The sequence below is a fragment of the Rhagoletis pomonella genome, unplaced genomic scaffold (assembly GCF_013731165.1).
Source record: "Rhagoletis pomonella isolate Grant_MI unplaced genomic scaffold, Rhpom_1.0 Rhpom_scaffold_00003, whole genome shotgun sequence".
NCBI classification, from domain to species: domain Eukaryota; kingdom Metazoa; phylum Arthropoda; class Insecta; order Diptera; family Tephritidae; genus Rhagoletis; species Rhagoletis pomonella.
In genome coordinates this window covers 53,569,321-53,592,434 of record NW_023458557.1, presented here as the reverse complement: position 1 = coordinate 53,592,434, position 23,114 = coordinate 53,569,321, and the positions used below count along the sequence as shown (strand labels likewise).

The following is a 23,114-nucleotide window of genomic DNA, read 5'->3' as shown; positions in this document are numbered from 1 at the left end:
GCATGTTTGGCAACACTAGTTGTGACTTAGAATAGTTTCGACTTAAGGCGAAATTAGTCAACGACGTAGCGTAAACGTACGTTGACGCTGACACGATCTACCTTATGAGATTTGCGTGTTAAAGAAAACTCACCACCGCAAGACGCTGACGTTGCCGTTGCTTCTATCTCTCTCTATCAACAGTAAATTTGATATGTTGCTACGTACGCTTACGCCACGTCGTTGACTAATTTCACCTTTAGTTGAGTACTAAATATGACTATGAATATGCGCCTATCATTCTTGATTCGATACTCCATACTATTCACATCACTAATGTAAATACTATTTGACGTTTTGCGCATCAGCTGGACAATTCTTGCATTGAAGGACTATTAAAATAATAGAATATTAAAAAAACACGAAAAGGTTACAAAGTACGAATCAAGTAAAATAATGTAAGTTCTAGATTTTATCTTCATCATTTTCTTGGCATCTCTAAAATGATTCATGAAGTGCTGTTGTCCTGTCTCAACTTGCAATCGAAACGCTTGTCGTTGGAAGATTTTACAGAACCAGATGTTACTGCTTTCCTTCATCCTTGTGAGAAACATGTGCTGCAGGATATTGTAACCATCATAAATCTATTGCGGGATATAGAAAAATTTGCTAAAGTATGTGGGAGCAATAATATTTGCAATCGTATGGTATTAATATTCGATACAGATGAGCCTCTACAAAAGGGGCTTTACTTAAAAGCATTCGCAAATGGCATCGATACAGTTTTAAAGGATTATTTTGCAGAAATTACCGCCCTTGAAAAAAGCTACATACAAAATCCAACAAATTTCTCACTCCTTTACATTTATCGCAATTTGAAAAATTATGAACCATTAGCGCTTTATTTGCGCAAACTTATAAGGGTAATACGCACCCAGAAACTACATGGCTGTGAAATAATGCAGTTCTTGCATCAAAACGCTGAACATGGTGATCAGAAAATAAGGGCAGCTATTAAAACCCTTCAACTCGCAGTAAATGTAGTATTCTTCAAACAACTTACTCATTGGATACTGTATGCGAAGATAATTGATACCTACGGCGAATTTTTCATACAATGCTCAGAAGGCCATAGCAATAGTGCAGCAGAAAGTGAAACCAGCAAATGTGCCAGCACGGAAAGTGGAAAACATGCCAGCACCATAACTACGCTTTCAAAAGTGGCCAGTACCTATGCGGATATTTGGCGCTATGAAATATGCTACGAGCTACTGCCTCACTATTTGCCAACGGGTTGGGCTGAAAAGGTACTATTTATTGGACAGACTATACTCATATTTAAAGCAGACGCCAATAAACACAAGAATCTCACACAAAACTGGAATAAAACCGAACACACTGATTTGGAAGATGGCAGTTCTCTGAGCAATGAAAAGGAGCATATCTACTTTGGCAAGATACAAATGCTACAAAATGATGAAGAATTGAATGTTCAACACTATGAAAGTATTGTTAATGAAATTAAAACATATGTGACTACGCGATTATCTGAAATTGCTATCAATCAGGCTGATTTGGTGCAACAGTTGAAGCTAATGAAGGATTTCTTCCTCCTAGGACGTGGTGAGCTATTCTTGGAGTTCTTACGCCTCACATACATAATTGGCAAAGATAAATATAATGAAAATAAAGTGCATGACTTTGTAAAAGCATTTGAATCAGCAGCGCACGGTGTCGGTGTTTCTGAGGATTTGGAGCGGTTCTCTTTGAGTATCGCAAAACCGCTGATGCAAGGGGGTAGCTCCAAGGAGTTGGAACACAATTACTTGCAGTACATGCAGCTTAATTACAAAATTAATTGGCCATTACATTTGTTGTTTTCGCCAAAGGTCATCGAGAATTACAACGTACTATTTCGCTTTCTACTCTTGATTAAGAAAATTCAGTTTGAACTTCATATGTTATGGAGCAATAATGTGCGTCGCTCAAAGAGGAACACAACTCACAATATACACTTAACAAATCTGTTAAACCAATTAATGTTTTTTATCGACAACTTGCAATATTACATACAAGTCGATGTACTGGAGAGTCAATTCAGCATTCTTTTAAATACAATACTTAACAAAGCCGACTTTGAGGAGATTCAGAAGGCGCATAGCATTTTTTTGGCGAATATACTTTCGCTTTGCTTTTTATTGACGAACGAAGATACTATGAAATTAAATATAAATCAATTTATAATCTCACAGTCGAATAATCCAATTTATAACATACTTATCGATGTTTTTAACTTGTGCGATAACCTTTGTATGATTTTAAGACAAGAGCTGTCTGCGGCGAAAAACAAGGATCACATAGATAAACTCGATGAGCGTTTTGGAGTTTTAATGGATCAATTAATCAATTACCTAATTGCTTTCAAAACAAACCCAACTACAACGCCATTGTCACAACTGCTACTGCGTTTGGATTTCAACCACTGGTTTAGCACAAAGAAAAACCAAACATTTGCATAAAAATGCAGAGCTTCTGCTAAATATCTCTTGAATTTCATTTAGTTTTACAAATATGTATTATAGTTTTTTAAAACTTGTTTGAATTATATATATGTCCGAAAAAGTCTTAAGTGGTATTTTTTTGAAATTTCTCGATCACGAATTGGAAAAAATGGAGGTTTTTTTGTCAATAAATCTTTTAAGAGTTGTAGCAAATTTTGGATTCCAAAGTTAAGTTAAAAAGAAAAATACAAGGCGAATTAATATAAGGTGGTGTTACTAGCTCAGCTGATTTTGTGTTTGTGTTTCGCCGCACGGCTTCTGATATCAAATTGAAAAATTTTGTTTGAATTTCTACACACACTCTTACAGATTTTGACAGTTTTTGCCGCCAAAGCAAAAACAAAATACATGTAAATTTTGGTTTTTGTACTCCTGCTATCACCTTATATTAAGTCGCCTTGGAAAAATAGTTTTAAAGTTAAGAACTTTAATGAAATTAAACGACTGCACTTAACAAATATGTTAAATCAATCAATGTTTTTTTATCGACAACTTGCAATATTACATACGAGTCGATGTACTGGAGAGTCAATTCAGCATTCTTTTAAATACAATACTTAACAAAGCCGACTTTGAGGAGATTCAGAAGGCGGATAGCATTTTTTTTGGCGAATATAGTACTTTCGCTTTTCTTTTTATTGACGAACGAAGATACTATGAAATTAAATATAAATCCATTTATTATCTCGCAATCGAACAATCCAATTTATAACATACTCATCGATGTTTTTAACTTGTTCGATAACCTTTGTATGATTTTGAGACAAGAGCTGTCTGCGGCCAGAAATAAGGATCACATAGATAAACTCGATGAGCGTTTTGGAGTTTTAATGGATCATTTAATCAATTACCTAATTGGTTTCAAAACAAACCCAAGTACAACGCCATTGTCACAACTGGATATTTTTGAAAATTTGTAATCAAGGCTCTAGTGATTTGTGTTTAAAAGTACTTATGGTGCACAAATTTATAATAAGAATGCATTTTATTTTTAAAAATGACTATATTATTTACATAAATATTCAACTTTAGCGTAAAATATACGCTCTAGAAAATCGTGCCCTTCTGTAGCGTATGGTTATTGGCTTGTTCGAGTTGCAATTACAACCGCAGTGTTGCGCGAATTATTAAAGTATCGCGTTCTGTGTGAATTTCTAGCAATGTATTATCAGTAGGGCAGTTGCAACAATGTTGCCATTTTTCATCAGTACGGCAGTAATGCCGCTTTTATTACGTGCCTCGAACAGGCCCTATCTTTTACGTAAGTTGTAATATGGCTATCTTTCTAGGGTTAAATAAATCTTGAGCTAAATTCTGAAGTATGTATATTCACGAATATCACTTTTTTATATACTAAAATTTAAATTTATTTATTTATTTATTTATTACAGTCATTTGACCTATATACATTCACGTATATACATTTGAATTATGTATTGCAATATACAATAAAAGTAAAGTTAAATTTACTGCTTAAAATACGTTAACCTGTTACATTTTTCCTTCTAAGCTATATAATAGTATGTATATTTAACTAAGATAGCATATTCTCGATGCTGTTGGAATGGACGGGATTCCAAGCAGTACCGTAAATATATCACGTACGATATGCGGTCTAAGAGTGTAATTTCCAGAGCCGCCACAACTGAGCGGTTGGAAAGGAATAGTTTCCAAGCCGCTTCTTATAAACTTCTCTACCGGCAGGCGATCTGAATGGACGAAATCCAGAGTCGCGCCATTTGATCGGACGGAAAGGACTAGTTTCCATGCCGACCTTCTTATTTCATACATTATGGGTGATCTGAATGGACTAAATCCAGAGTCATCCAGCCAGTACGGATGGAAAGGACTAGCGATCATTTCCTGTATGGGTGTGTCGTACCGCTTGTTCAAGATAAATCGCATAGCCCTATTTTGCATTTTTTGAAGCTTATCTATTTGTGTGTCGCTTGCTATAAAAACGATAGTTGGACAGTATATGAAATGTGTTCAACTATAGATCTGTAGACCAAAGTCTTATACCTCCTTCCTAAGTACTTACATGATCTTTTCATGAGACCAATTTTTTTACCAATTTTTGCTACTGTGTAGTCAATATGTTCCTCAAATTTTAACTTATCATCGATATATATACCTAAATATTTAATGATTCTCACTTTCTCAATTACTTCATCTTTAATTTTTAAACTGTAATTATCGGAGCTAACGTTAGCTGCTCTATATATGACCATAAACTTTGTCTTGTTCACATTTAATTGCAGTCTGTTTACGCACAACCATTTATACAAACAATGAAGGTCTTCTTGCATTTTAATCATTGCATTGGGTAGATTAAAGTCACTGAGGGTTAAGAGGGTATCGTCGGCGAACAATTTTACCTTACAATACTTCAATGCTGAGTTTATGTCGTTGATATAAATATTAAAGAGTATTGGAGCTAACACCGACCCTTGTGGTAGACCAATATCTACTGCTACCTTTGTGGATAGAGCTGTGCCAATCACCGTTTGTTGCTTCCTATCAGAAAGAAAACTACGGAACCATGTAAGTTCGATGTTATCTATACCAATATATTCGAGTTTTTTTTAGCAATATTTCCCTGTCGATTGTCTCGAAGGCTCTCTTAAGATCCACAAACACCGCCAAGATAGTTTTCTTAGAGTTCAGGTCCTCCTTCCATTGTGATAAGATCGAGTTTAGAGCTGTTTCGCATGAGTGATTAGCCCTAAAACCTGACTGCTCCTTAATGAGTATTTTATTTGACTCAATATAGTTTAATAGTTGATTTTTTACAACCGTTTCCTGTTTTTTTTTAAGTTGGGAAGGGTGTTTATTGGCCTGAGCTCCTCCGATTTTATGGTGTTTTTGACCTTTTTTATAGGGACAATGGTCGAAGTTTTCCATTCTGTCGGAACTATTCCCAACTGAAGGCTCTTATTTACTAATAGGGCGTAAAAGTGACCCATGTATTCAACGGAGTCTTTGATTACATCCTCGGATAATAAATTATTTCCACCAATTTTTATCTTGAACTTCTTTACTATATGGTTAATATCATCTGTACTAATCTCACAAAATTTAAAGGTCCCTCGATTATTTTCCTGTTGAATCGGATCATAATTAATGTTTTTTATATTCCTATTAATATCGATGATACTATCAACAAAGAAATTGTTTAACTTGTCGGCGATTTCAGTTCTATTGCTATATATTTTACCGTTGATTCGAACCTCTTTGATGTTTTCTTTGTGATCCGCATTATTGACAATATTCTTCAAACTTCTTAAACGACTGTCACCTCTATTAATTTCCACCTTGTGTTCCATATATTGTATTTTTTTAATTCTAATCATTTTTTTTATACGCTTTCTTTATTTCATTGTATTCTACCCAATCACCAGTGATCACTGCCCTTTGGTGTAACCTAAATTTTTCTTTATTAGTTTCAGTCAATTGTCTGTCATACCATTTATTTCGGATTTTGAACCGCTTTTGTACACGAGAAGTTAGTTTTTTCATACTCGAAATCAAACAGTTATTAATATGTTCGAGTATACCATCAGGACTGAGACTATTCAGGTCAGCGAAGGTGCATTGTCGCAAACGATTTATAAGGTTGTCTGGGCTGTACCCATCCCACGAAGTTATTTCAGACAGTTTACTGATAGGGCTTTGTTTTTTATATCGCATTTGAACATTATATTTTCATGATCCGATATTCTATGTTCCTCCGCTTTTTCACATGACACTTCCTTTGCGTTCGAGTACAATAAGTCGATCAGTGTTTCGGAATATTCAGTAACCCTAGTATTAAAGTTAATTAACTGTTTCATTGCCTGATGGGCGAATATCTCGTTCAGTTTCTTACTATATGTCGACATTATATTCAGGTTTATATTAAAATCTCCGATAATAATGGTATTTACCGACAAAATGGTCTCCATATATTCTAGAAAATCAGCATCACTTGAACTAGGTGAGTGATAGACCACCCCGATTTTCCATTTGGTTTCGAGATTTTTCAGTTGGATAACTACACACCAAACATTTTTATCGATAGATTTGTTTAGTATTATTTTAAAATCTAGTGCGTTACGCAATATTATAATTACCCCTCCTGTATGTCTACTGTACGAGTCACATCTTACAACTTGATATGTTGGAAACTGTATTTCATAGTCATATATTTCCTCTGTTGTACAAGTTTCGGAACATAGAACTATATCCGGATCAACAATTTCAATTAGCCTTTCAAGTTCTATTTTATTAGCTACTATACTACTTATGTTAAGATAAACGCATTTCAAGTAACTGTTATGCTTTTCATGTACTGGCTGAACAGTCAACTCCATGCCACGTTTCCTATTAACTGACTGTAATTGTTAATAGCTGGCTCTATTTCTCTTATGCTCTAGTTTCTTCATGTATACACGACACTGTCGGTTAGTTGTCAAGTGGTTCACGTCGAGCCCTAGATTAAATTTTTTGTTTGCACGAATGCAATTGATACACTTGTTTATTTGCTCCTTTGTGCACTCCATTGTTTTATGAATACCCAAGCACTTCAGGCAGACCTCTTCATCCTTGCACTTCGTAGCTATATGATTGAAGCCCTTACATTTGTAGCAGACTGACACACCCATACCATCTTGGACTCTACATTTCTCCCACCCAATATTTATTTTTTTGCTTTTGAGCACTGCCGAGAAGGTATCAACGTCCGTTTCAATGAGCACATTATAGTATTTAGACCTATCTTTCTTGACTTCAATGTGTTTAATAATTTTAAAGTCAGCACTTTTCAAACAGTCATTTGTTTTTTTTTATCATTTCTACAAGCTGCTCGCTTTCATATTTAAAGCTTACTCCAAACGCCATAAACTTGGGTTTAGCCGTATTCGGCACTCTAATTTCATAGCGGTCACTAATTTTTTTTGCAATTGCGGTCTTTATTTTATCGCGCTCAGATTCGTTTTCGCTTTGAATAATGATTGTACCACTTTTCCTACCCTGCACATTGCTTATTTTTAGATCCGATGGATCAACGTTCTTATTCAGGTCCTCTTTTGTTTTCATCGCGTCTTGCTTCTCTTTCGGTTTTATGATCAGGGGTTTCTCTTTATTTATTTTCGGTTCTTTGTTGTTCAATAATCTGCTTTTTAAACGCTCAGCATATGAGGCCTTGCTGTGATGACTTGATTTCAGCTCTTCACTTACTGACTTTTTTATTTCTTCACATATTTTTCTACTTTCACTCTCATTTCGTACCATAGCCTCGCATAGATCTTGGCTGTGCTTTTTCACATCTTCAGCTACAGCTTTCATCTTATTGGCCTCAGCTATGCTAGTTTCGCATGTTTTTTGAACTCTGCATTGCATCTATACGCTCACCGAATTTCCTCTCTATAGCTTATAAGAGGAGCTTTAGCTCTTTAACCTGCATTTTTTGCGCGACTCTTGGAAGTCGTCTTTACACTCTTTTATGTTTTTACTATTATTCTCTATAGAGATATTCATATTTCGCAACACCTCATCAATATTATGCATATATGTGAGACAACCATCGCACATAAAGCGCACATAGGCATTGTCCGCAAGGACTTTTTTGCTGAACTCATCGAGATCAGAGCATTTCTTTGCCCAGTGGAACACTTTGCCGCATATACCTTCACAGCGGATTCCACTCTCACCGCGTATTAAGCCTTTGCACTTATGGCAGTCACCCATTTTCTTGGCTGACACTTCACTGCACTTTTGAGTGTTTTTTAATTATTTGCCGACGTCCCAAGCCTTGTCGCACGGTGTTATCGACACCTGCGTCTATTATGGTTCATAATTCGTTATTTGTGTTTGTATGTATGTGTTGTGTTTACTAGAGGTAAAGCACGAAGCCGCTGCTGCGCGCCCATTCGCCTATCACTATTCTCTTCACTTTCACCGTTTTCTTCCTAGTCCCAAAGTATACTTTAATTTAATTTGATTTGCTTAAACTAGTGTCACTATCATTTTGCTATTTAGCAAAATTCACTTTCCGATTATATATATGAATCGCTATTTGCATTTGAAATCGCGTTAAGCTAATAAAACCGCAGAATTTAAAAAACTTCGCGGAGCTAACTATAACACGACCTTTCACACCCACAACACAATTCTTAATATTAGTAAGCATTTTTTTTACTGCATTCACCCGCATTTTGGGGGTTAAAAACTACTAGTTTTAATAAATTGTCAGTTTAATTTCTTATAAAATATACCTTTAGGTTTTTTATGCATCTTAAGCAAACACCGTAAAAATTTGTTTTAGAGAATCAATGTGAAATAATTGCAGAAACGATTAACCGGTTTGCTGAGCAACCGAGACGTCCGCTTTTTAAATAATTTCACTGGATCACAAATTTGTGTTTTGCTTTTGTACCTCGGATGCCCCTATCCATGTTCCATGTAGAATCGCCCGCTGATTCCAAAAATCGAGTTAATTTTTTACTCTATGGATACGTTTTCGAGATATTTTCAATTTACCATTACTCAGCTTAAAACAAAAGTTGGTTACACTTAGTCACTTACTTATATCTAGCGTTGCCAGACGCGCTGCTTTTGGGAGCAAACGTGCTCCTTATTATTGCAATGTTATCCATTGTACTCCCAAAAATAATATCTGAAAATGTACTCTTTTTTTAGTTTCGTACTTCTTTTGTACTCCTTTTTCCATCTATTAGCTTTTTATATGTAAAATAGCAACACCCTTATTCTAGAACCCGAATTTTCGTAGTTCTAAAAATCGACATGCTGCAATCCTTGCGGAAAAATGGGCAGCATTGCCAGCTATCAGTTGGTTTTCGAAGTCAGCTGTATGAAGGAAAACAAAGTGGAAAGGAATTAAAGAAACACTTAAGTTATCATGTGCTAATTGATAATTATCATATTAATTATCATGTGCTTGTTTATTGTAAAATTTGTTGATTTTAAATATTTTTGGGAAAATTATGGATTCTGATGCATTTGCAATAAGAGCGTGCTATGGCATGGATTCACAAAGGTATGCGGAGCTGTCGGGCATAGTAACAATGGACGGATCTATGTCAGCTTCTGGTTGAATTGTTCAGCCACCAGCTATAATTCCTCCTATGCCTGAAGAACTGGTTCTCAATCCAATTATCGCAATAACTACTTCTTCCAAGCCATTGAAAATATGCATTTTGTTAGGTCCACCACCTGGTTGCGCTTGCTTCTGCCTTCGGCCGCGCTTAGGGATTATAAGCCTTACTAATGAGAATTCTCTTTTCTGTGCTGCCGGAGAAGAGGGCGGAAGCCCCTTTTCTACTGTGAAAGCTATACAACATTTATTTTGCATATAACATCCACTGTATCTTTGCGCGGAACCCACAACGAAATTTACAAAAAAAGTGCATGGTTCAAACCGAATTTCTTAATTAACTAGAGCTCGGAAATTTGGAAACTTTGTTTTAAATGAAAGTTTAATCGTTTGACCACACGTGCATGTTAAAGTTTTTAGATTCGGGTGATGCGTTTGAATACAACAACCCAAAATTATTGTAGAAATAACTAAACCGTACCCAAGCTTCTGGATATGGGGCAACATTCTTTTTTGTTCGTTCATATAAAGCAGTGGATAAAAATATACGCATAGGCAAACGGCAAATTTATCATATTTAAAAGCACACCACTAAGATTTGCTGCAAACACACATCGATTTATATCTTTTTGATACATTTTTATCTCGCTTCCGACACAGAATTGTTTTCGTACCAAATTACGCAAAAAAGCTTACTCGTTCGTTTTTTGGGCATTGTAAAGAATTTCGAAAGCTCGAAAATACGAATCGGATTGCAGCATACCATTTCTATGATTCGTAGCAAAATCCGAATACGAAAGTGTTGCAGAATAGGGGTGTAAGTTTCGCACAGTTTTTTTTTTTGGAAAATAAGAGGGTCCTTTATATATTTTGCGAAAAAAGGAGTTTATCGTTAGTTTTTCAAAGATTTGACTTAAATTTTATTAATTAGTTTTTAAATTGTAACCTTTATTTGGACCTACCAGCGGTAAACACTTTGAGATAAAAGCGCAAGCGGCACGCAAGTCTGTGTCGGTTACTTTATTACATATCTTCTGTAACCATAGGTTAATTTCCTCCATTTAAGCCGTTTATACTCCCCCTTTTGTCCAAAATATGGCGTCACACTCAGCAATCGAATAGACTCGGAACAAGGGCCGTCGAGAGAAAACCCGGCTAATCCCGTTTAGGTCGGCGAAATCCCTCAAAAGTTGTACGTTAATAGGGTTACATCTTCTTCGCATGATTCTGCTCAGGGCTGGCATTGAGTCAAACCCTGAACCAGAAACATATACGTGCTACATGTGCCAGAGATGACTACACCACAACTCCACCTCCGTAAGATGCAACACGTGCAATGGAGCCATCTCCGAGTTTACTCAGGCCTAACGACTCATAGGCAGTGGACCACCGCATACGTGGCCCGCATCACAATAGATAACACCACCGACACAACACACCACACTACTGATACAATCTGCGCGGTGCGTCAGTCCAGGATATTCCGTAATGTGACATCAGTCAAGTGCAACACTTGCCTTGGCTGGTGTCACTTTAGGGCATGCTGAAGACCGCGCACCACTCGAGAGTGGACGAGGGCCTATGAAGGCAATCTCTAACTGCTATGCCGCCCACTATCACCACAGTCTTCCTAGGCACACGAAGATTTTACAGTTCAACTGTAACGGACTTCAAAGCAAGATCGAGGACATTGTTGAATTGCGCCGGATACAACGAGCACCGTCGAGATCGCGAGCGGGATAATGGTGGTGGCCTAGAGTTAATCACGCAAAACACCGTGTAGTATCGTCTTATCGAAGCAGACATCGACCGCAGGGATACCATCCTAGAATGTCAGGGTATTTCTATCCGGTAATGCGAAGTCGAGTTCGAAATATTTAACGTATATTCACCCCCTGTCACCAGCTGCCCGGCAGGATATTGCCATGAAATAGGTGCGTTCCGCAGAGGTGAAAAGTGTATGGTAGTTGGTGATTTCATTGCGCACCACGTTCTTTGGCATACAAGCCTGTTAATCGATCGTAGAGGAACACAAATGGCTGAGCAGATAGAAATTCGACATTCTGCAAAATGAACGACGACGCCCCCACCAAGATTATAGGCAGCTGCTGCAGCTCGCCAGACCTAACAATAGTCATTGCTGGTCTGATAAACAGCATATCAATGCGACCTATGCTGACTTAAGCATCAGACCATCTGCCCATAATCATCTCGATTGATAAACCAGCCGACTTTGCTTCCGCGGATCACCGGAACTATACCAACTTTTCTAAAGCTGATTGGAAAGGCCTCGCGGATGTTACTGAAAGCGACTACACTGCACTACGCCCTCAATCTGTCAATGGCCACTCTCGGAATTCCAGACATCTGGAAGATGGGGAGAGTGGTCCCACTGCTCAAACCGGGGAAACCAGTCAACAAATGAGAGTCTTATCGTCCCTACCCTCCTTTCCCTGTAGAGAATACACTAGAGGTTTTGCTACTCCCGTATTTTACGAACCACCTGCCCCCAGCGAAGCATCAGCATGGGTTCTGTAAAGTACACAGCACAACAGCACTTTACGCCATAAATACCCAGGTAACTCGTGGCCTTAACCGAAACCGGGCCTGTGAGAGAACCATTCTAGTAGCGCTGGACCTGTCTAAGGCGTTCGATACTGTCAGCCATTCAACGCTACTAGAAGACATAAAGGCCTCATCTCTCACACAGGGACTCAAACGGTGGTCGGCGAATCATCTTAGTGGTCTTCACTCACCAGTAACTTTTGAGACAAATCGAGCAAACTTAAGAAAATAAAACAGGGGGTTCCACAGGGCGGTGTCCTTTCCCCATTATTGTTTTACATTTCAAAGCTCCCTCAACCACCAGAGGGAGTCTCGATAGTCTCTTATGCTGACGATTGTTCGATCATAGCGTCTGGGAATGGAATTGATGACTTGTGCTCGAAAGTAAACGGTTATCTCGCCGAGTTTTCTCGCTTCTTTACTCCGTGCAGTGACCATAACGTCCCCTACCAAATCTTCAGCCACACTTTTTACCACCTGGATGAAGGAGGTCAGACTACACTGGGAATTCACGTCGATGACAAACCAATTCCGACGGTGAGCAACCCGAAGATACTCGGAGTAACCTTCGATAGTGTGCTCTCCTTCTCGGCGCATACAACCGCAGTTGTCAAAAGAGTACAAAGCCGCAAGAAGGTCCTCAAGTCGCTAGCCGGCAGCACCTGGGGCAAAGACTGTAGTGCACTTGGAACTTTGTTGTTAAAATACTTGTTGTTCTTTTACTTTTGGATTGTAAAATGAAATATCGTGTTTGTGTCTTTTCAAAAATTTTCTTTTTGATTATTAAAAAATTTAATCTTCAAATTATAACAACGTGTTACAAAAGTTATTGCTCCTGTACAACGGCAAGATCCTACAATGAAGATTCTTTAAAATTGGCGATCCTGCCAGGAGATTTGCAGAAGCTGCTACAAAATAAATATAAGAATATTACAGATACGTTGGTTTGCAAATATTTCTGTTGCGGAATTAAATTTAATAAATTGTGTTGTTGCGTTAAATGTAGAATTGAGAATTTTTGTTTGCTGTTGAGATCCTGTTGCTTGCATCAAAAGCTGCTACATTGATTCAACGTTTCTTTCCGCTGTTGAAACTCTTTTCATTTGTTCATTGAATCAAATATATATATATATCGGATTAAATAATGGTGTTATCTTATGAAGAATTTGAAAATTTGCATTGTTCCTGAATTGCTAATCATCAATCAACTTATTGACTAAGTTAAGTAATTGGTTATTTGTTAGACTTAATTTTTAATTGAATTTGAGTCTGAATGAATAATTATTACTATCTATTACTACTTAAGTTATCTAAATTATTTGTCCAAATTTTGCAATATTCATATATATATATATATTTTTATTTTATTTATTTTTTATTCGTGTAAACTTTCTCCAAAATGTTCCATTCTCTGCGTGAAAGAGGTGCAGGAGATTCTCATAATAGAACTCTAATAGATATAGATGATGTAGATGCATCTTCTTCAATGAATATTAGAAATCCATATGATAATTTAAATGAGATTTGCGCTACTTCGATTAAATTACCGCAATTCTGGACAAATTGTCCAGACGCTTGGTTTGTGCATGCATAAATGCAATTTGCGACTAAAGGAATTACTAGAGATTCAACGAAATATGAATTTGTTATAACTGCTCTTCCGCAGGAAGTTATAGCTAATGTGTTGGATGTGATTCAAAATCCACCACAAACAGAAGTATATAACAAATTTAAAAGGGTTTTAATTGAGCGTCACTCTTTGAGTGAACAGCGTAAACTTGATAAAATATTATCTGACACTGAAATGGGAGACCGTAGACCTTCAGAATATTATAGATCGCTCAACCAGTTTGCTGGAAATACAATAGATTCGACCATGATAAAAACATTACAAGGTAAATTCATTCTCTCAATTCGTCGGCCATGATTTTTTTCTGACGTTTCCCAACATTTTAAAATCATATAAAATTGAAAATAAAAAAATTAAATTGTTCACAATTGTTGTTGTTTGAGATTGAAAATGAGAATGTGTGTGTGAGTTTGAGTTTTGATTTTAAAATTATATTGTTGGCAAACGTCAGACTGCCTCTCAATGGTTTTACCTTGTTATGTTTTTATCATGGATTCGACCTTTCTTAAAAATTGATGGCTGAGAAAACTTCCTAAAAGTTTATATATAGCATTAACAAGCGCTAATTTAAACAACGTTAACCATCTTTTACGTCTTTACGAAGTTTTTTCTTTTAGAAAAGATGCACGTATTTCTGTGGATTTGAAAAAGTAGTAGAAAATTTAGTTAAAATCATGATACAAAAAAGAAGGTAGTTTCATTGTCACTTTTCGGGCGCCATATTAACTACCTGACAATTAAGCAGATTGTGACATTTCGTGCTACCATACCTAATCCTCAATAATCATTTATTTAGTGTAAAAAAAAAAAAATATTTAGAAAACTGGAAGGAAATTTGTCTTCGATCTGAGCAATAACTAAATTTTAAATTCATACATCGCCATATTTGAAAAAGCAACCAACTGACTTTTTCTTTGAAATAAATGACCGGTAAACATGCTGTCCACCGCAAAAATCAGATATTATTAAATTAGTTTCTTCTAAAGCCAGTCACCGAAAAGGATTTGGATGTGCTTTGCAAAGGTAAGGCTTTAATTTCGGTGCTTCATGCTATGATAGATATTATAGTTATGGGCGATAGGAGTTACTGCCGGTTGAACTGGCACCCAGAGTTTGGAAGTAAGTAGTTAGAGGGCTGCCCAATGCCTTAAGTGCAGTTTGGCTGTCACTGCAAACACTTCAGTCTGGAAGACCGAAACATACTTCCCCAGAGAAAAGTCCAAGAGAGTCAGTTTTGGAGCCATCATTGAAGATTAGATTATGTGTGATTCCGGGCTTAGTGCTGGTATAAAACCAGCATTCAGTCGCAGGGAACTAAACATTATAGAATCTCTTCATCAAAGGTAAAGGTGGCATATTATCCTGTGGCATTAAAAAAACACAAGTGCTCAGATCTCTGCCGCTGGCAATTTCCGCCTTGCCCCACTCAGTGTTATACCAGCGTCCGTTTCTTTTTAGTCTGCAGGTGGCCTTTAAAGCTTCCCCTCGTAGGAAGACACAAAGTGACGGTAAGTGCAGCAGTGCATCAAGAGCAGCGCCACTTATTGTAGAGAAAGCTTTAGGATAGCACACGGCATTAGTTCTTTGAAGTTTAGCAAGCAGACTTCCCACGCTCTTGATTGAGAATCTGTTCCACGATACCACTGACGCATAGATAATTATGGGTCTGATCATAGAGGTATAAATCCAGATGATTCCCTATGGTGACTCACCCCACGTTTTGCCATTGACCTGCTTACATTGCCAAAACGCTGCTTTAGAGGTTTTGTGCTCCACACAATACTTCACTGGATACTTCACTTCGGGAGAATTCTGAATTGTGACTCGTTTAATTGTGAGGCAATGAGCCCATACAACCTTCTCCAAAGCATGTTTCGCACTATGCTTTAATGACGAATTATCTATCAATACATCTTCTTCGGACTATGAAAAAAGGAGTTTTGTTATGTCAATTTATTTATTTTGTTTAAAATAAAATTAAAAAAAAGTTTTTTAATAAATAAATGTTCCGAAACTGGATTTTATCTTATTAGTTCATCTCTGCACATCGATATTATTCAGAGGATCTTTAAAACGCTTGAGAAAAACGTTAAAATTTGATTATCGAACACATGAACTTGTTTTTTTTTGGTATGTAAATTTTACTCTTTTATTAAATCCCAAATATTTAAAAGAAAATCTCCCCTCCCAAAAAATTTCAATGTGGCAAAGCTATGCTTAATGTTTGCATCTGAAGAAATTATTATTAGAAAGGATTAAGACGGTAATTTCCTTTCATCTTTATTATAGCTGACATATCTAAGTCTATTATTGGACCTGATTTTTTGGACAAATATGGATTACTGGTAGATATAAAGCATAAACGTTTAATAGATCCTTTGACGTCTTTATCGGTTAACGCAATATCCTATTTCTGTGACGTTTCTTTGCCAAAAGTATTTTCAATGGATAATAAATATACTCAGCTTCTCAAAGAATTTCCGTCATTAATTTCTGAACCTGATTATAATAAAAAGGTCGAACATTCAACCGTTCATCATATTATCACTAACAGTGTATTACCTTTTTGTAAGCCTAGACGGCTTGATCCAATCAAATGTAAAATTGCAAAGGAGGAATTCGATTTTTTAGTTAAATCAGGTATTTGTCGTCCATCCAAGTCACATGGAGCATCGCCCTTGCATTTGGTGCCTAAAATAGAATCGAATTATTGGCGTCCTTGCGGTGATTACCGAAGGCTTAATATAATAACGGTACCGGACCGTTATCCTTTGCCTCATATTCATGATTTACATGTTGTTTCTGAAAATATGAAAGTTTTTTCGAAAGTAGATCTAATTAGAGCATATCATCAGATACCTGTAGCAGAAGAAGATATACACAAAACCGCTATTACAACACCTTTTGGGATGTTTGAGTTTATAAGGATGCCCTTTGGTCTTCGTAATTCCGCGCAAACATTTCAAAGGTTTATTAACGAAGTTTTGCATGATTTTGATTTCATTTTTGTTTATTTAGATGATATTCTTGTTGTTAGTAGAGATGAAATTGAACATCTTGGACATTTAAAGAAGCTTTTTCAACGTCTACATCAGTACGGCATTAACATTAAACCCTCTAAGTGTGTTTTTGGAGTTGAAAGAATACATTTTTTAGATTACAATATATCTTGCGAAGGTATTCAACCTTCAGCAGAAAAAGTCAAATCAATTTTAGAGTTTGGAAAGCCATTAACTGTTAAGCAAATGCAGAAGTTTGTAGGAATGATAAATTTTTATCATCGATTTATACCAAAACTTGCTGAAATGTTATGTCCTTTTCATGTTGAGATTAAAAGGTCTTCAAAAACTAAAGATAAGGTTATTAATTGGACGTCAGATTTAAGTCACTCTTTTGAGCACAAAAAACTCTATTGACTCATTTCAACAGTATAGCGAGACTTTCACTTGCTGTAGATGCTTCAAACGTTGCAATTGGGGGAGTCTTGCAACAGGAATTCAATAACTCCGCACAACCATTAGCTTTCTTTTCAAGGAAATTTAGTACAGCAGAATGTAAATATAGCACATTTGACAGAGAGCTACTAGCTATTTATCTGATCATCAAACACTTTCGGCATTGTGGTTTTCACAGATCATAAGCCCCTTACATACGCAATGAATTCTAAGGTGGAAAGAAGCCTGAGACAAACTAGACATTTAGAGTATATATCTCAGTTTACAAGTGGTATAAGGTATATAGAGGGAAAACGAAATATTGTTGCAGATGCTTTATCAAGGGAGTCAGAAATTTTAGCGCTAGATACTGATGATTTAAATTTAAAACGATTGTTCCAAGAACAACAAAATGACCCTGAACTTAAGAATTTAGTAGAAGACACAGACAATAGGTATAAACTAGAATTAATAGATATGCCACAATTAGATATCAAAATTTGGTGTGAAACGTCGCAGAGTGTAACGCGACCATACATTCCGAAAACTTTACAGAAAACTGTTTTTGAAAAACTACATTGTACATTAAGGCAACGCGGCGATTGATAACATCTTGGTACTTCTGGCCAAAGATGAATAAAATTATAAATGAATGGACAAAAAAAGTGTGTTAGCTGTCAGAAATCTAAAGTTTTTAAACATACAAAATTTCCAACTGTTAAGATACCTATTCCTAGAGGTCGTTTTGAACATACTCACTTAGATATTATTGGTCGTCTTCCTTTATCACATGATTATAAATTTATTTTAACTGTAATAGATAGGTATTCACGTTGGCCTGAGGCGTACCCGATGCGAGATGTTTCAGCAAAAACCGTTGCAAATCTTTTCTTTCGTGAATTCATTTCTCGTTTCGGTGTACCGCTGACAATCACTACAGATCAAGGTACACAATTTACATCGCAAATTTTTACTAAATTAACCAAACTTCTAGAAAGTCACAAGGTAACAACCTCTGCATAGCATCCACAAGCAAATGGAATGGTCGAACGCTTCCATAGGCAATTAAAGGCGTCGATTATTGCTAGTGGAAAAGCACATAACTGGTACGAAGAGCTACCTATTATATTGTTGGGTTTGCGATCATCTTTCAAGGAGCTGGTATATGGCGAGAATTTAAGACTTCCATCACAGTCAGTCAGATCTGAAGCAAACTTTGATTCATCTGAGGTATTGTCAAAATTAAAACAGAATTTTGAAACGTGTTCGAGGTTCAAGCATTGCTCACCATAAGAATTCTCTTATTTACATTCCGAAGGATTTGAATAGTTGCAAATTTGTTTTTGTAAGAATAGACAGAAGAAAAAACGGATTGCAAGACCCATATGAAGGACCATTTGAGGTAATACTCAAAACCCAGAAATGGTTTCAAATCAATTATCACAACAAATTACAAACTGTATTGATAAACCGAATTAAGCCTGCATTTCTGGAGAACCAAAAATTTGTTTCATCCAACAAACATAAACGAGTTACTTTTAATTTGTTAAATATGAATCTTTTTGGAGAAGGGGAGTAATTGTAGTGCACTTGAAACTTTGTTGTTAAAATACTCGTTGTTCTTTTATTTTTGGATTGTAAAATGAAATATCGTGTTTGTATCTTTTCAAAAAATTTCTTTTTGATTATTAAAAAAATTAATCTTCAAATTATAACAACGTGTTACAAAAGTTATTGCTCCTGTACAACGGCAAGATCCTACAATAAAGATTCTTTACAAGACAAAGAAACGTAGCTGGCAAGGTACAAGGCAATTGGCCGGCCGGTTCTGAACTATGCAGCGCCCGTGTGGTCACCGGGGACTAGTAGGACGCAGTGGCTGAAGCTACAGACTTGCCAAAACACGGCACCTCGTACAGCGACAGGATGCCTTTTGCTGTCGCCGCAACACCACCTGCACGACGAGGCCCACATACTCCCCGTTAAGGAGCATAACACAATGCTCTGCAAGCAGTTTTTAGTTGGGAGCGACAGACGTGGTCACCCAAACAGACAACTCCCTGCAGAAGAGCCTTCGCCCAGGCACGTCAGGAGGCATCTCTACGAACTGACGGGCGAAGTCCAGAGGTTTATCAAACAACCTCTGGACCCGACAGCTTATGGACAGGCCTTGAACGGCATTCACAGAGAGGCAGTCTCGAGTTATGTAGACTTTCGATATGTGAATGCTGTTCCGGGCACACAAGGAGCATACCAAAATTCTCTGCAAGCAGTTTTTAGTTTGGAGCGACAGACGTGGTCACCCCAACAATCAACTCCTTGCAGAAGAGCCTTCACCCAGGCACGTCAGGAGGCATCTCTACGAACTGACGGACGAAGTCCAGAAGTTTATCAAACAACCTCTGAACCCGACAGCTTATCGACAGACCTTGTGTGAGATGAAAAAAAGTACTGTACTGATAAAATCAGTACGTCTGGCAGCGTAACAATAGCCCAACTGCGCTCGGGTTACTGCAGCAGGTTGAACTCATACCTGAGGAGATTAAACGAGGATGTTCTAAACGAATGCCCGGCATGCGGAGAGTCGCCCCATGACTCACAGCACCTCTTCGTATGCCCTCAGAATCCCACCCTACCAACGCCCCTGTCCCTATGGACAGACCCAGTCGTTTTTCGAGAGCCGAAACGTATCGAAAATTTCATGTCATTGCCTAAAATTTCGACTAGACTAGTGTATTAAGACGGAAAAACTTGGCAGAATTGCATAGTTTTCGACGATTTTTGCCGTTTATTTATTTCAGCACGACAGTAGACAATGCCAATGTTGTCGAGTCGTACAGTTTAGCCTAATTTACGACTTACGCAATGAGGCTGATTATCAATTGATAGTTTTCCATGTAGGGTTTCTTTCTCGACGTGCCTATTCGGAACTGGTAACTAGGAGGCCATTCATTCGACCAACCCTATAGGTACAGTTTATAGCATTATTTTTTTTTATATAGTCTAAGAAAAAATACATCTAAAAAAGACATGCACTTATCTCCCAAGGGTGGAAAATGCAAATAAGGATTAAAATTTTAAAACTAATTAATAAAATTAAAGTAAAGTATTTACAAGTTTTACAGTTAATAATAAAATACTTTTTTCGCAAAATCTATATCATTTTTAAAAAAAACCTGTGCGACAGTTATTATTTTACGCCCTGTACTCTGCCATTCAAATTGTGGCGAACACTACTTAGTAAACCAAGAATGATAGAATGGTGTCTTCAAACTAAAAACAAAAGCACAAAAAACGTACCAAGCACCAAACTCAAAAGTTTTCGCGTTCTGTATACTAAATTTGGTGCGAAAAGCATCAAGTTGGCAACAGTGAATGTAAACAAAAGTATTGTATGACGTCAGCGATTGGATGGATGCTGTCAAACCGACGAAGAGAGGGTTAGCGGTCCGCGAATGGCGCGGCCTTTATTTTCTGGATCGTGTTAGTAAACTAAGTTAAGTGTGATAGTAAAAAGGTGTAAGCATGGTCGTAGCCAGGTAGGTGCAGGGCACTCGGGTATACAAATCAGAAAAATAATAAAATAATAATAAAGCTTAAAAAATGGCCATACATTCTGGAAAAGTCTGGAGTTCTTTTGTGGAATTTAGTTATTTATTTTTAACATTTATTGTTGCTTTGAAAAATATATCTAAGATATCTTTGTTTGTTTGTACCTAATTAATGAAAGCGATCTCACATATGTAGTTATACATATATCGACCCCTTTGCGCAAAATTATGTTACAACAAGTAAGAAAGTCTAAGTTCGGGCGGAGCCGAACATTAAATTCCCGGCGCAAGTATTAAATATATGATTTTCACCTTTCCGAAAGCTACCGCTACAATTTTAAGTAAATTAGCGTCCTTAAATTTCGAAATACTGAAGTTTCAAGCATTTCTGAAATTTACCGTTATATGAAAAGCGGCCTCAATTTTAATCCGATTTCAATAATTTTCAACGTTTTACTTTTATGTGGCAAGCACAGTAACCACACCGAGTTTGGTAGAAAGGAAGAATTTCCAAAATTTTATCATAAACGTGTTTCTTGGTAAAAAGTTGTTACAAGCATCAGTTTTGAATAAATTAGCTTTAATATTTACTGATTTATCGAAGATTTTGTATTTCTCTAAATTACCGTTATATGGGATGTGGGCGTGGTTATTCTCCGAAATTTTCGGCCACTTGGTATGATGTACCAAGGCCAATAACTGTGCCAAGTTTGGAAGAAATTGATGCAGCGGTTACCAAGATATACACATGTGACCATAAGTGGGCGTGGCTACGCCCATTTTCCAAAAATTTATAATATTCTTATCTTTCGTCTAAAATTTATTGTAAATATCAATTTTGAGTGAATAATCTTTAGTAGTTACAAAAATATCGCAGTTTTCGTATTTCTGAAAATAACCGTTATATGGGAAGTGGGCGTGTTTACAGTCCGATTTCGCCCATTTTCAATACCATCCGTCCTACGCCCGAAAGAAGTGCACGTACAGAGTTTCGTTAAGATATCTAAATTTTTACTCGAGTTATCGTGTGCACAGGGGGACGGACAGACGGACGGACGGTCAGACAGTCACCCCTTAATCGATTTATCTTTTCATTCTGATCATTTATGTATACATTTGTCTATATCCATCTCGATTCGTTTTGCCTGTGACAAACAACCGTTATGTGAACAAAGTTATAATACCCTTGTGCACAAGTGCGCTCGGGTATAAAACCAAACCAAACAGAAAAGTGTTTTTTGTATTTTTCTCTGCTTTGGCTAGCAATACCAAAGTTCAGATTTGCTGAGATAATTCAGAAATATAAATAAACGCAAGATTTTTTTGAAGAAAAGTCTACGTTCTAATTTCTTAGCACATTGATAATTTCGCCCACACGGAAAACTTCATTGTCAGATACGACAAATTTTACAGTAAATTTTTGGGGTAGTTATTGGGTCTTAAATCGTAATATTTGAACAAGTGATGCGTTATGCGTTGTAAAACAAACTTGCATCAAAAAGTGAATTTCGTAAAAAATGTAACATACGATAATTTGCGTAAAGGGGTCGATAAGTATTTAATTTTTGGTATTGTGTAACAATAAGTTGCACAAAAAATTAAAAAACAAAATTTTACTCCCTTTTTTATGTTTGTACTGCTTTTTTTCTATCGAAAATATAAATGTACTCCTTTCTCCGTTTCAGAATCTGGCAACCCTACTTATATCTCATGAACCCATGATCCAACTTCACAAGATCTGACAACATGATGCAAAAGAAAAAAGTAATTTTCTGGCTGACGTTTGTAATTTCGGCGCCGTGTTATTTTCTTTGAAAAGTAAACAAAGAATATGAAGACGAAGCATAAAGAAAAAAATGCAAGCAATTTTGTGCTAACCAATTTATTATTTTTGTACGTGTTTTTGAAACCAATCACCGCGCACTTCATTTTAATTACATTTGCATAAAAAACTTACTGAAAATCGCTTAAAAATCACTGAAATAAACCACCGACAAAATACACATAAAGAAAGAAGCAAAACAGAAATAGCAAACTTCAAAATTACGAACGTCACACGCTTTTTTCTCAATTGCTTTTACAAATGGCTGCTTCTCAACCGGTCAGATCTGTTCTAATTGGTTCATGTAATGAACCAATTTAACAAACTGAAAATAGTTGCATTCGCGTAGTCGTTAATTATTCATGTTTAACTAAAACTTTCAGGTTTTTGCCTTTGCGTACGCAAAAAACTTGCAAAATAGGGGAAATTGAGAGAGCAAAGTGACATTTAATTTTGAGGGGAAGCTGCTGGTTTCTGCT

The 23,114-nt window shown here is 36.7% G+C and overlaps 2 protein-coding genes across 5 annotated transcripts; one reads left to right on the top strand and one right to left on the bottom strand.

Moving 5' to 3' along the window:
* Positions 1-261: 261 nt before the first annotated feature.
* LOC118735303 (gamma-tubulin complex component 4 homolog) lies at positions 262-22,635 on the top strand. Of its 4 annotated transcripts, none has more exons than XR_004992561.1 (2): positions 262-437; positions 22,499-22,635. XR_004992561.1 is itself a non-coding variant. In XM_036464979.1 (2 exons), the coding sequence occupies exon 2, from the start codon at positions 684-686 to the stop codon at positions 2,496-2,498; it is 1,815 nt and encodes a 604-aa protein (XP_036320872.1). In that variant the 5' UTR covers positions 303-437; positions 496-683; the 3' UTR covers positions 2,499-2,602. The 4 variants fall into 4 exon arrangements, 3 of the variants coding, with proteins under 3 accessions (XP_036320872.1, XP_036320870.1, XP_036320871.1); XM_036464979.1 differs by lacking the exon at positions 22,499-22,635 and adding an exon at positions 496-2,602 and having other exon boundaries at positions 303-437; XM_036464978.1 differs by lacking the exon at positions 22,499-22,635 and adding an exon at positions 496-2,602 and having other exon boundaries at positions 311-416.
* LOC118735304 lies at positions 3,579-4,866 on the bottom strand. Its single transcript, XM_036464980.1, has 2 exons — positions 4,582-4,866; positions 3,579-4,492 (listed from the first exon to the last, which is right to left on the bottom strand). The coding sequence occupies exons 1-2, from the start codon at positions 4,856-4,858 to the stop codon at positions 4,071-4,073; spliced, it is 699 nt and encodes a 232-aa protein (XP_036320873.1). The 5' UTR covers positions 4,859-4,866; the 3' UTR covers positions 3,579-4,070.
* Positions 22,636-23,114: the final 479 nt, after the last annotated feature.

Coding starts and splice junctions, on each gene's coding strand:
- LOC118735303 (XM_036464977.1), top strand. CDS start 483: ATGATTCATGAAGTGCTGTTGTCCTGTCTCAACTTGCAATCGAAACGC.
- LOC118735304 (XM_036464980.1), bottom strand. CDS start 4,858: ATGATTAAAATGCAAGAAGACCTTCATTGTTTGTATAAATGGTTGTGC. Junction 4,493..4,581: donor TGGTCTCATGAAAAGATCAT/GTAAGTACTTAG, acceptor TCGTTTTTATAG/CAAGCGACACACAAATAGAT.